General features: G+C 42.5%; 1 protein-coding gene across 4 annotated transcripts in view; it reads left to right on the top strand.

Moving 5' to 3' along the window:
- The first annotated feature begins 10,171 nt into the window (after positions 1 to 10,171).
- Positions 10,172 to 13,760, top strand: part of ETFA (electron transfer flavoprotein subunit alpha) — a 78,621-nt gene continuing 75,032 nt past the window's right edge. For 2 of the 4 annotated variants that reach the window (XR_006293226.1, XM_043554934.1), the window contains exon 1: positions 10,182 to 10,324. Coding sequence is in view for 3 of the 4 variants with exons in the window: in XM_043554934.1 (XP_043410869.1) it covers positions 10,286 to 10,324 (39 nt within the window). In the remaining variant the exon portion in view is untranslated. Of the gene's footprint in view, positions 10,384 to 13,760 lie in introns of all 4 variants that reach the window. The other 2 variants (XM_043554932.1, XM_043554933.1) reach the window with 2 other exon arrangements.

Genomic DNA, 13,760 nt, shown 5'->3' with positions numbered 1-13,760 from the left:
CTCACTGGGCACAAAGCCTACTTAAGCAAACAAACAAAAAACAAACAAAGAAGCAAAGACAACCAAAGCCAGAGGGATGAGGAAAAGGGAGAGATAAGTGCAGGTTGGGAGGTCTAAAAAGGCTTCATAGCAAAGGGCTCAACTCTTCATCCATCTATTCATTTGTTCATCCATGAAGTATGCATTGAGCATTTACATGTACCAGATATTGTTCTAGATACAAGGGGTACAGCAGTGAACAGAACAAAGCCCTTGCCCTGAAAAACAAAACATAGTTAGAAGAAGGATAAAATGGAGAAGGGGCTACATATCAGTGGTTGAAGAAAGCTAAGACCTGACTGAAGAGTGGGAGCAAGCCAGAGTAGAAGCTCTGCAGGAAAAGCTTTCCAGACAGAAGGAACAGCATGTACAAAGGCCTCAAGGCAGGAGCATGCCTATGCATTGGAGATAGAATAAAAGGGTACCTAAAGTGGAAGAAAAGAGATAAAGCAGAGAGCTGAGTAGGGGAAGGTCAAGGAATGATTTGAAGACACCATGAGAGCTTTGGATTTTTTTCCCTCAGTGTTATAAGGGAGGGTTTTGAACAAAGATGGTATAATGTGGTTTATAGTTTAAGAGCATCTCTATTTGTGTTGGGGAGTACAGCCTGTGAAGGCAAGAGCAGAGGCTCAGAGACTATTTGGGAGGCTTCTGCAATTATGCCAGTGAGAGAGAACATGGCTTGGACCAGAGTGGAAGCAGAAAGCTAAAACCAACAAGAGTTGCTGATGGACTGAATGGAGGATGTGGGTCAGATTTCAAAATGAAATGTTTCAGTTATGTTTCTATCAAGCTGGCGACCAGCTGGACATGTTTGTGTGGATATGTGTTCTAATCAACTTTACAGAGGTGAAATTTATATATGGTAAAATTCACCAATTTTAAATGTATAGTTTTTTTAGTTTTGATAAATGTATATACTGTCATTGTAAACAGACTACAATCATGATACAGAGCATTTTAATCTCCCTGGAAAGTTCCCTCATGCCCATTTGCCAGGCTTAACCCCTAGAAACGACTGACCTGCTTTCTTTTCCTATAGTTTTGCCTTTTGCAGACAGCATATAAATAGAATCATATGTCTTTTGTGTTTGGCTTCTTTCACTTAGTATCGTGCTTTTGAGATTCATCCATGTTGTTGCATGTGTGAGTAGTGTGTACTTTTTTTATTGTTTTACAATGAATGCAATAGACCATAGTCATTTGGGGAAGCCCTAACAAAATACCATAGACTGGATAACTTAAACAACAGAGATGTGTTTTCTTACAGTTCCAGAAGTCTGAGATCAGGGTGTCAGCATGATCAGGTTCTTGTGAGGACTCTCTTCCAGGCTTGCAGATGGCCACCTTCTCTTTGGGTCATCACATGCGGGAGAGAAGAAGGGCACATTAATCCCATTATGAGGGCTCCATCCTCATGGCCTCCTCTACACCTAATCATCAAAAGCCCATCTTCAAATATCAAATTGGGGGAGGGGGATAAGGCTTTAACATATGAGTTTTGGGTGACACGTTCAGTCCACAGCACCACTGACTATACTAGACCACAATTTGTTAATTCATTTGCTAATTAATAGGCATTTAGATTATTTCCAGTTTGGGGCTATGGCAAATTAAGCTGTTATAAACATTTGAGGACAATTTCAACGTAGGTCTTGGGCTAAAACAATCCAATAAAACTTTACCACTGTTAAGTTGTCAAACTGCTATATGATAGGATAAGTCACGATATTCAGCATTTCTGACACACCAAAAATCTTGGAACTGACAATAGTCTACTAGAGTGAATGAAATTCACTATTGACACTGTGAGAAAATAACATGTGATAGATTAAAAATATTTTCAGGGGTGGCTCAGTTGGTTAAGTGTCCGACTTTGACTCAGGTCGCGATCTCAGGGTCCGTGGGTTTTAGCCCCACGATGGGCCCTGTGCTGACAACTCAAAGCCTGGAGCCTGCTTCAGATTCTGTGTCTCCCACTCTCTCTGTCCCTCCCCTGTTTGCACTCTGACTCTCAATCTCTCTCTCTCAAAAATAAAACATTAAAGAAATTTTAAAAAATATTTTCAATGAGGGGCGCCTGGGTGGCTCTGTTGGTTAAACATGTGACTTTTGATTTTGGCTCAGGTTATCATCTCACAGTTAGTGAGGTGGCCTCTGTGCTAACAGATGGAGCCTGCTTGGGATTTTCTCTCTCTCCCCTCTCTCTGCCCCTCCCGCACTCGCATGCACAAGTGCGCATGCGTGCTCTCTCTCTCCCTCAAAATAAATAAATAAACTTAAAAATATTTTTTTCAATGAAGTAACTGCTGATGCACAACACAGTGAATACCTATAGGCTTTGCACACCTTGCATTTTTGCAAACTTTTACATTTGTCTAAGTCCTTTCTGCTTCACACATATTTTTACCACCATCAGTTGTAATACATCTTTGCAGATTCCACTTCAGGTTGTATTGAATTAGTGTTTCCTCAACTTCTTTGAAAATATTCTGTTCATTCAGAGTATTGATGGAGACTAATCCTACCATCATTTCAAATATGGCGTTGACTCCTTGAATAAACAATAATGACTGAGCAGTATCAGTAACATCTATTAACTCATCAAAGCCAAGGGAATAATCTGCTTTGACTTTCAATTGATTGCTGACTTGCTTCCCACGTTCTCTTCTGCCCCCAAATTTCAAAGTAGTAAACAAGTTAATTTTCTCTGCACACATTTTGTCAGCTGATGCAATCAAACCCAATTTAATTAATTCACCATCAGTAAATGGCATTTGTTGTTCGGCTAACGAATGACTCAGTAACTTCAGCTGCAGCTTCATTTTCCTTCTCTACATTTTTGAAGAAGTTCTGATGTAATGAAATAGTCTGTTTTAAATATCTCACATAGAAGATATATTCTCTCTTAAATTTTCTAGTTTTTTCTGATGGGTGTTCTATGAGTCAAGAATGTTGTGTTGAGTTTTTAGTCAATAGATATCATATTTTTTTGGCTATCATTTTATCGCATAATAAACACAATGCATTGCCATCTAATTCAATAACAGAAAATTCACATTCCTTTGGATTATTGTTCAGGCCTACACCTCAGCCCAGCTTCTCCTTCTGCCTAATTCTGCTACTGTCTCACCTTCCACATGTGTGCATCCTAAGAGCGCCCTCCTACTAGCCATCATGTTTCTTGTTCCAAGAGAAAAGCCTGCTTCTGAGAGGAGTAGAAGTGTAGGAGTGGTCTGAGAAAGCTGGTGATCAGATGGGGGTTTTGGAGCTGTATTGACCTTTGCTAGCCTCACACCGAGGACCCCCTCACTGCCAGTACCTGGAACACAGATAGCTCTTAACATAAAGTGATGGTCCAGTTGTGAAAATGTTTACTGGTGGTGAATTGAGATGGTATGCCTACGGAAGGGAATGTACCAGGCACCTGAGAAACATGGAGAGGGGGAAACTAACAGCACAATGGCACTGGGTGGCAATTACTAAGCTTCACTGAGGTCTTAGGGAAAATCTTTTTTAAAGACTAGGAGTAATTAACAGGCAATTGGAAACCATGTATAAAAGCTAGAGGGCCTTTCTGGCAGCATACAGCAAAGCAACCTTCAAGGATCTAAAGAATCCATACTCTTTTTCTTTTTTTAAAAAAAGTTATTAATTTTTTTAAGTAATCTTTACACCCAAAGTGGGGCTTGAACTCACAACCCCAAGATCTAGAATTGCACCCTCAACTAACTGAGCCAACTAGGTGTCCTTCCCCATCATTTTTCTATTTAACTCACCAGTATTGTTCCCACACAAATCAGACGAAACCTAGAGAGTGGAAGTAGATGGCCAGACAAGTCACCCAAGGAGGAGCCCTATTGCAGCCCCCACACCAGGTTTCGTATCTTTGCTAGAAAAATCAACACAGTCTTAGATACATTTTATGTGGACATTGATTTGATGAATGGGTTCTTTTTAATCCCTATGAGAAGAATGGCTGAGAAACAGTATGCATTCACATGGGACATAAACCAGTATGTGTACATCTATGGTGTTCCCCCAGAGCTATGTTAACTTTCAGCCTCTCTCATAATGCGGCCAGAGATCAGGACCGTTTGGACATCCCACAGAACATCACACTGATCTATTACATCGATTGCATCATACTAATTCAGCCAGATGTACAAAATGCAGCCAGCACATTAGAGGCCTTGGTCTGACACATGTACTCCAGAGGTGGGAGATAAGCTGCATAAAGTTCAGGAGCCTGTCCTATCAGAAAGATGTTTAGGGGTCCAGTGTCAAGGACATGCCACATATCCTGTCCAAAGAAAAAGATAAATTATTGCACCTCCTACAATGAAGAAGGAAGCATAATGCCTGGTAGTTCTCTTTGGGTTCTGGATATAGTATATTGCACACTAAGAATATTGCTCTGGCCCATATACCAGGTGATGCAAAAAGCTACAGGCTTTAATTGGAACTCAGGAAAGGAAAAGGTTATACAGCAGGTTCAGGCTTTGGTGCAAGCCGTCTTGCTACTTGGCCATATGTTTCTATATATCTTATAGATGGTATGCATGATATTAGTGTTTTCAGTGGTAGAAAAAGAGGCTGTGTGTAATTTATGGCTATTTCCACTGGGAATCACAACATAAGTCCTTGGGGTGTTGGAGCAATGCCATGCCATCTATAGGAGAGATTTATGTGCCTTTTGAAAAAAAAAAAACAAACTGCTGGTGTACTACTGGGTCTGATTTTGAGATGCCAAGTGAACACATGTCAGGAACTACCTTATGAGCCAGGTTCTATCAAACCTACTAAGACATATCAGGCAGCCAGCAACAATCCATCCTATGGTGGAAGTGGCACATCTGGGATTGAACACATGTAGGCTTACAGATGGTTTACACAGGTTTTGCTTGAGCAGGCAGCCCAGATGCCAGGCCATCACACCACCATTATAATAGCTCCTCCTCAGCTCACACTGATGGCTGTATGTAGGATCCCTTACAACCAGCTGAAAAGAGGAAAAATCCTGTATTTGGCTAGTGTAAAGTTGTCTCAGTTTGTGACCTCAAGCTGAGAATGGGTGGCAGTTACAATACAGCCTGAATTAGCAGTGGCCTTGAGAAACAGTGGTGAAAGATCTCAGTGTGCAGAACTTCAGGAGGTGCACCTGGGCATCCACTTTGTGGACAGACAAGTGCCCCCAAGGTTAGAATATATATGAACTCAGGGGCAATGGTAAAGACTCTACGGCTAGTAAGGGCCTGGAAGAAGAAATTTAGGAAGATTAGGGACAAGGATTGTGGGATAGAAGCACAAGGATGGATAGGTGAATAGGTGCATCACCACAAAGTATGAAGATCTTTTTTTAGGTAGGCTTCACACCCAACGTGGGGCTTGAAATCATGACTCCAAGATCACGATCAAGATCAGTGCTTTATTGACTGAGCCACCCAGGCCACTAGTATGAAGATCTTTGTATCACATGTTGACACCCACCAGAAAGCATCCACCATGGAAGAGGCACTAAATAACTAAGAAAAGCAAAATTCACTTGGCCAGATGACTTCAGCTAGTCTCTGTCATCAGCCACCCAGTGCTGGCACTAAGGACACGTGAATAAAGAGGTTACAGCAGCAGAGACAGAGGCTAGTATGAGTAATAGCATAGGCTCCCACTTACAAAAACTAATTTTAGCTACTGTTGCTATTGAATATACCCCCAATATAATAACAACTATTCAGGAGACTAATCGGCAATATAGTGGCAAGTTGACTACATTGAACCCCTTCCATTCTGGAGGAGACATGATTCATCCTAACAGGAATTAACATATATTCTGGATGCTGTTTACTTTTCCTGCCCGCAAGATCTTAACCAGCACCATTGTCTGAGGTCTTTTTGAATATTTCATTCACCAGCACAAGTGATCTTACATAACATCATGTCAGATCAGGGACCCAACTCACTGAAATGGAGGTTCAGGAATGAGTCCATAATCACAGGGTTTGCTCATCTAGTCATATACGGGACCACCCAGAAGCTACTTCCCTGATAGGGCATCAGAATGGCCCTCTTGAAGCACCAGCTTGGAGGCAATACTTTATGAGGATGGGGTTCATCTTCCAGGATATCATGTACATCTTGAATCAAAGACTTTCATATGGTGCCGTGTCCCCACTCAGAAGAATTCATGGACCCAGGAACCAAGGGGTAGAATCAGGAGGGACCTACTACCATCACTCTCAGTGGGCACCTGTGGAATTTGAGCTTCCAACTCTCACAACTCTGGACTCTGCAGGGTTAGAGATATTTGTCCCCCGAGGGGGAATCTTCCACCAGAGGATACAGCAAGAGTACTATTGATCTATAAGCTATCGCTACTACCTGAGCACTTTGGGCACCTTGTTTGCAGGGACCAACAGGCAAGAAGGAGAATCATCATCTTGGCCAGTTTGAATGCTTCTCAGTACTCTCTTGCTCGATTTTGACAATAAGGGGACAAGTGCAGTGACCTTGGCCTGAGAAGGCATGGTGGTCAGGGGCTCATATCCTCAGGTAAGCCACTGAGACCAGAGGGGATGCTAACTGAGGGTGAGGAGAATTTAGGATTGAAAACAATGAAGGAGGCAATGAGTACTAGTTGTGGCCCCTGGACAGGAACAGTAATTGGGGCTGTAGTTCGTCCCACTAACGCTCATCTTCTAAGTTTCCATCAGGAATTCTGGAGGAGCTCTCCTGAAACTGGCCTGTGGAGAAGAAAGAAGACAGTGAGGTGTTTTCCAAAATAGACTGGAGTGTTGTCTTCTAGTGTTGACTGTGGCAAATCCACCCTCCTTTCCCCCACCCATTTCTTCCTTCCTTTTCTCTTTGGACAAACATTTCTATTAACACTCACTAAACATCCACATACATGAACCAGATAATAAAAACCATGGGTCTTACCACCAAAGCAGCTCATAAATTAGTGGGAAAAACAGACACCCAAACATGTATACAGAAATTGCGCTAATATAAATGTTTTAGTGTTCACATTTTGGTAGTACTTGACCTCCATGTAAATATGGAACTCCTCCACACTCCCCCCGAAACCCCCCAGGGAGCATCTCATGTGTGCTCATGAGCAGGTCTGGTCAGTTATCGCAGACTTTGGCAGTTTTCTGCCTTTACCTCTCTTCTGGCTCTGCTCTTCCAGAAATCATCCTGATCCATGGGTATTGCCCTTCTGCTGGCACAGATGCTGCTGATTCACTGGAGCCTGGGAGGTGACAAAGCTGTCCTGTGGTGTGGGGATAGGGAATGTTCTCCCTCCTTTTCTGTTTTGCTTTCTCATGGGGGGAGGGCATGAAGGAGGTTAATTTGTGTACCATTTTTTAAACATTGCATTTAGTCCCTTTTAGTTTTTACTTAAAGTACTCTTCACTTTTCCTTACACTTCCACAGAACTCAGACATGAGTCCAGTGGGGGACCAGATTGGGAGGCAAATGCAGTGCTAAATGGAATACTGCATTGTCCTTCCCACATATAGATTCACTGGGGGCATCCAATGGCCCGAGTCTACTCATGGGCACAGGCATGGTCTCAGTGGTTGCAATGTATGTTCAAGCTGAGTCCTTGTTTGCAGAACCAGGAGGATGAAGGAGAGGGAAGGATTCATTTATCCTGGAAGATCAGGGAAGACCTTACAGAAGAAATGTCACTTGAGCTGAGTGTTAAAGGTGGAGTAGAGGTGGGGAAGAGGCAGAGCAAAAACTGAGCACAGGCCCCTTAGAATGTTTGTTGACTCAGTGTTCTTGCCCAGGGAACTTACATTCCCATGGAAGCAGATCAACAATAAACAAATGAACAAAAATGTGCATCCTGTTAGGTGGTGACAAATGCCAAACAGAAAAGTCAAACATGAGGGAAGGAGGCTATTTTATCTAGAGTGGCCAAGGCTTGCCTTTCTGGAAATGTAGCTTTTGGGCACAGACCTCAGCGAAGTGATGAAAAGAGCCTTCTGGATCCCCAGGAAAGAGATTTCAGGCAGAAGGAACAATCAAAGTGCAAAGCCCTGAGATGAGAGCCTGTTGGTGAATTCAAGAGCAGCAAGGCCTATGTCTGGGGCACGGTGATAGAACAGGGTTTTGAGCAGAGGACACAATCAGTTTGCTATTTGGAGAAGAGACTTCAGGAGGCAAGGGGATAAACAGAAAGAACAGTTAGGAGGCTCCGGGTGATAGAAATAGGGACGGTGTAGTGGTAGAGGAATAAATAAAGAGGTGTTGGTAGAAGTTGCTGGATTCTAGGCATCATCTGAAGGTAGAGCCAATGGGATGTATTAGTTAGACTTCACCAGGATGGAAAGGTTGTTGATAAATTGGGAATTGAGACCATTTCTGAACATATGACTCCCCTGCTTAAGAGTGTCATGGTAAAGTTCAGACCTTTTTAGTGAGTCATTGATTGGTTTGTTGATTCATCCAACAAATACTGACTGAATGCTTACTATGAGCCAGACACTGTTGAAGACACAATAATTAAAAAAAGGTAGGACATACAGTCAGATGGATGAGACAGACAAGTAACCAGGTCATTACAACCCATGTGACAATTGTCAATAAAGGGGAAAATAGGGGCACATGGGAGAGGTATCCAATTCAGAGTTGGTGGGGGGGAGGAGTTTCCAAGCTGAAATTTCAAGAATGAATAGGTATTAAACAGTTAAAGGAGTAAAGGGAGAGTGAGGAAGAAGAGTGGGGAGGCAGAGGGGGTAGGGCATGGAGGATAGTTCTTTACGGCCATGGGGGATGAGAGGGAGGGGAAAGACAAGGCTCAAGAGAAAGGGAAGGATGAGCTCACAAAGGGCTCATAAGTTATATTAAGGGGTTTGCATTTTATCCTAAAAGCCAATGGGGAGTCACTGAAGTATATTCAACAAGGGAGTAATATCACCAATTTTTTGAAAGAGTCTTTTTGAAAGAGTCTTTTGGTTGCAATGGGAGATGGATTGGAGGGTGGAGAAGACTAGAAGGTGGGAGAACAGTGAGAAGGCAACTGTAACCATCCAAACACGGAGAGGGGTAGAAAAGAGTCCTAGATGGATTTGGGAGCTATGTGGGAGTGGAATCACTAGAACTTAATGACTGATAGGGTAAGTGGATAAAGGGGAGAAAGGAGTCAAGTATGGTCCCTAGGTTTCTTGCTTGAGCAGTTGGGTGGAGGTGGAAAGCATTTGCTGAAAAGGGGAGTACAGGAGACTCAAATCTGGAGGGGGATGCTGTCAATTGTGTACATGTGGGTTTGAGATGTTGAGGGACATCCTGTGGAGATGTCCAAGTAGGTTGGGGGATATGTGGATCCAAAGGTCAGGATAGATTTGGCACCAACTGCACTGAAGCCAGGATGTGGGTGGGGTGCCCAGGGACAGGTAGAGGAGAAGAGGAGAGGAAGAGGATAAGGCCAGGGAAGGGGAGAAGGCCAGGGTCGGCCACAATTCCCCAAATTCAAGGCTTTCCCCAACTACTGTTCCAGTTGTATCTCCAGCCATCCTGCCTCCTTTTACAGCCAGCACACAAAGTTCTGCCCCTGTCCTTGGGTCTTCACCTCACGTTCCTTCCTGGTTTTTGCCCACACGGTTCTTTCCTCCAGAACCTAGCTCAAACATCATCACTTCGGTGAATCCCTCTTTCCGTAATAAGAAATTTGTATGTTTCCTTCAGAGTCTGGTGAGGTCAACTTCTTATGCATCCTTTTATTATATTCCCCTGACCTGGAAAATGTGTTTAGCACGTTACAGGTGGAGCGTTGACAGGCGTGAATAAAAAAGCAAACAAAAGAATAACTGGGGTGGGGGGGGACTTCATCCAGAGGGCTGGCAGCCAGGAGACTGACGTCATCAGCTCAGGGTGAAAGTTCACTTTCAGAACGTTGCCCACTGTGGGGCTGAGAGGCATTCTGGGCCACCACTGTCGCTGGTCGTTCACCAGCTCCGCCAGCCATTCAGCCGCTGCACTTCACCCGCTGCACTTCACCCGAGCCTCACCTTTGCCCTACTTCCAAGCCCAGTCCCTAACTTTCCGCCAACCCCGTTGGTTGCGCGACTGCCCAATGGGCAGACAGAAACCGTGAGCTCTCGCTCTTCCCTTGAGCCGTTTCCGCTCTCGTTAGCGCGTCTCGCGAGCGTTACAGTGACTCGCAGAGGCGGTGCTGCTTGGTTAAGCTACCGGAGGCCGTGAGACTGACGGTGCTTCTAGGCGGACGGGAATAGAGACCATGTTCCGAGCGGCGGCTCCAGGCCAGCTCCGGCGGGCGGTGAGTCCTGGAGGGAAAGGCAGAGCCCGATGACGGCCCATCCTCAGTGTACTGCCCCTGTGAGTGCCTTGGCGAAGGTCATAGTCTTCCACAGACCTGACCAGCCTTAACGCAGGCAGGCCCAGCACGGTCTGTGGCTCAGGCCCGAAGTTCTAGGGTCTGCCCTTGACTCCTTCCCGGTGGACCGCGGGGTGGCCGATGTCAGAGGTCAGGGTGACCCAGAGTATGAAGCCGCGCTTCTGTTTCCCAGGCCCTCTTGAACCTTCCGGATTTACTCCGCATTCTGCCAGGCCGCCAGGTTCTCCAGTTTGGCGGGGAGTGGGCAGCTGCGTCCCGGGAATCTTTCCCTGAGGAAGGAAAATGTCGCTGCTGGGATGGCCTCTTGGAAAGAGTTTAAAACCTGAATTCACCTGGAAGCCAACATTTCTGGAAGAATTAAAACATTTTCTCTGGGCGCGTAGGGGCTGCTGGAATCCACTCACAGCCAAGTGCTGGGGGGCTCCGGGGTAAGGGCGGTGTTTTAAGAACTTGGTCTGCTCTCTGATTTATGGGGCAGTGCTGAGTTTAGGGGATTGTAATGTAAAGTCAGTCATCCAGTTTCACAGCTTTAGCCAGTTTTATAAGGCAGGCGTCTTTTTATACAGTAGATTGTTGGTTAAATAGCCAGGGAACTATTGGTAATGGTAAGTTTTTGGTGCTTTCCTTAGTGACAAATCAAGAGTTTACCACATTTTTCTCTTCTCTCGTGAGAAACACCGACAGAAAATATATTTTTGTCTTTATGCTATGGGGACAACCGTATTTGGAGGTTGACTGATTACAAGTCAAGTAACAATTTATATTGTGGGTTCTGTAAGTTTTCTAAGTTACAGTTAGGTTAAGTGAAAAACAAGATTGCTAAATTGGGTCAGAAACTTTATGGACTTTTTTTACTTTTTCTATAGTTTGTTTTATGCATGCATATTTTCACATCCACCACTGGGATTTTTCTCCCTGACACATAGTTGGCAATATTCCTAGATGTCTGTAGGCTCTTTTCTTGTGTATTCTTTGTTTCATTTAAAAAAAAAAAAAGAAAAGAAAAGAAAAGAAAAGAAAAATCCTGCATGCCCCTCTACTCTGTGAAAAAGTTCAAATCCCCATCCTTCAGGTCGCTGTTCAGTTTTCTCCCAGGAGATTTTTTTTTCCTCAGAAGATCTAGACATAAACAAGTTACAGTTGTGAATTTTGGAAAACTCCAGGTATCAGAGCCAGACTGGCAGAAAAATAGCTATGCAGTAATTAGAAGGTAGTTTTGTGGACAAGTTAGGAGTCTGGCATAAGTGAAATAATTTTAGTGGGGGCAATTTAGGACTCAGATGTTTTGTAGATCTCATGGAAAAAATGGAATGATTAGCTTAAGTGATTCTTCTTGTCAACACAGTTTGCCAGTGTGCATACATGGTATTTCCAAATCTTTATTGTGGTTTGCCAAAGAGTTTGACCTTGCCTTATTTTGAGAATTTGAAGTCAAGCTAAATAGAGTAGTTGCTCTAAAGTCATAAGAATGCTTCAGAGTTGAATTTCAAGAATCTAAGGAAGTGGTGGGAACACTTCTAAAATGGATCCATACATACACATACGTATTTAACTTTTTAAATTTTGAAATAATTTAAGACTTAGAGAAAAGTTACAAGAATAGTGCACATAATTCTCAAAATCCTTTCAGTTTCACCAGCATTAACAGTTTGACATATTTGCTTTATCTCTTTTCATATATACTTACTATTATTTTTCTGGACTACTTGAGAATATGTTGCAGATATACCACTTATTCCCAAGTAAGTCAGTGTGTATTTTCTAAAAACAAGGAGGTTCACCTTCCATTTCCATGGTAAAATTGGCAACGTCAGGCAGTTTTAACAACGATAAAATACTGTTGTCTAATCTGCAGACATGCAAACATTGCCAATTGTCATATTAATATCATTTTTAACAGTTTTTCTGGCAATTTGGTCTAGGGTCCTTGAGAATCATGCCTTACATTTAGTTTTCTTGTATCTTTAGTCGTTGTTAGAAAAGCTCCTCAGCCTTTCTTTGGCTTTGATGGCATTGACATTTTTGAAGAGTACAGGCCTTTTTTGTTGTTGTTGACTGTCTCTATTTAGGTTTGTCTGGTGTTTCCTCATGATTAGATTTTGGCAGGAGTATCACAGAAGTGATACTGTGTTTTCAGTGCATCGTGTCGGGCAGCTCATAATGTTAATTTATCTCATTATTGGTGACGTTGACTTTAATTCCTTGCATAAAGTGTTGTTCACCAAGTTTTTCCACTCTCAAGTTACTACTTCTCCCTTTGTGATTTTTAACAATTTGTTAAAATTAGATACGTTGAGATTATGTGAGTCTCCTGTTTCTCATCACCTGTTGATGTTGAGATATTACTATGATGTAAAATGGTAATTTTTCGAATTCCATGATTCCTTCTACATTTATTATATTCTGTTATAAGGAAGAATATTTTCTTCTTGCTTATTTTTGTATTTATCATGGATCCTTTATTTAGTAGGTTATAATCCATTACTACTCTTACATTTTTTGATGCTTTTAAGTTGTCTTGTATTTCTAAAGTGGGAGTCCCTTCATGGGACTTCTGTTTACTTATGCTTCTGTTTACTTACAATGTCATAAAGTCAGATAGCTTTTGTGAAATCTGTACTCTTGGAATTAAAAAAAAAAATTCTGTAGCCAACCATGAGTTTTTTTGGAAGATATTTTTCCACAAAACTATATTTTCACTAATAAAGTTAATCTATTAAAAGATTACCTTAAACTGTTAACAATGTGTATAAAGCTAACTATACCCTTAAAAATGATTAATGTGATAAATGTTATGTTTTTTTACTGCAATTAAAAATTTTTTAATGTTTATTTATTTTGAGAGAGAGCTGGGGAGGGACAGAGAGGGAGGGACAAAGAATGAAACTTCAAGCAGGCTCTACACTCAGTGTGGAGCCTGATATGGGGTGCGATCCCATGACCATGGGATCATGACCTAAGCCTAAATCAAGAGCTGAAAGCTTAACCAACTGAGCCACCCAGATGACCCTGTTTGTTACTGGAATTAAAAAAGGGGCGGGGGATGCCTTAAACTGTTAGAATGTAAGTCAAATGACTTACATTTGGTATTCAAGTTCTCTTTCCAGTGTTAACCTGATTTGTGCCCTTGAGCAAATTCCTTCATCTTTTGGGGGCTCCTCAATGTCATCTGTTTAATGAAGGTGGTATTTTACATCTGCAATAAGGAGCTTAGAGAACACATTAAGAGGGAAATAGGTAGGGAAAAAAAAGAGGGGAATAGGTAGGCATTTGCAATTAACATTCTTGCAAGGAAGTTAATCTGAATTATGAGTATTATTTTATATTCATTTGCATTTGAAATTGATTTGTTGACTAA

The sequence above is a fragment of the Prionailurus bengalensis genome, chromosome B3 (assembly GCF_016509475.1).
Source record: "Prionailurus bengalensis isolate Pbe53 chromosome B3, Fcat_Pben_1.1_paternal_pri, whole genome shotgun sequence".
Classification (NCBI taxonomy): Eukaryota; Metazoa; Chordata; class Mammalia; order Carnivora; family Felidae; genus Prionailurus; species Prionailurus bengalensis.
The sequence above is the reverse complement of the archived record's forward strand: the minus strand, read 5'-3'. Positions and strand labels throughout refer to the sequence as shown.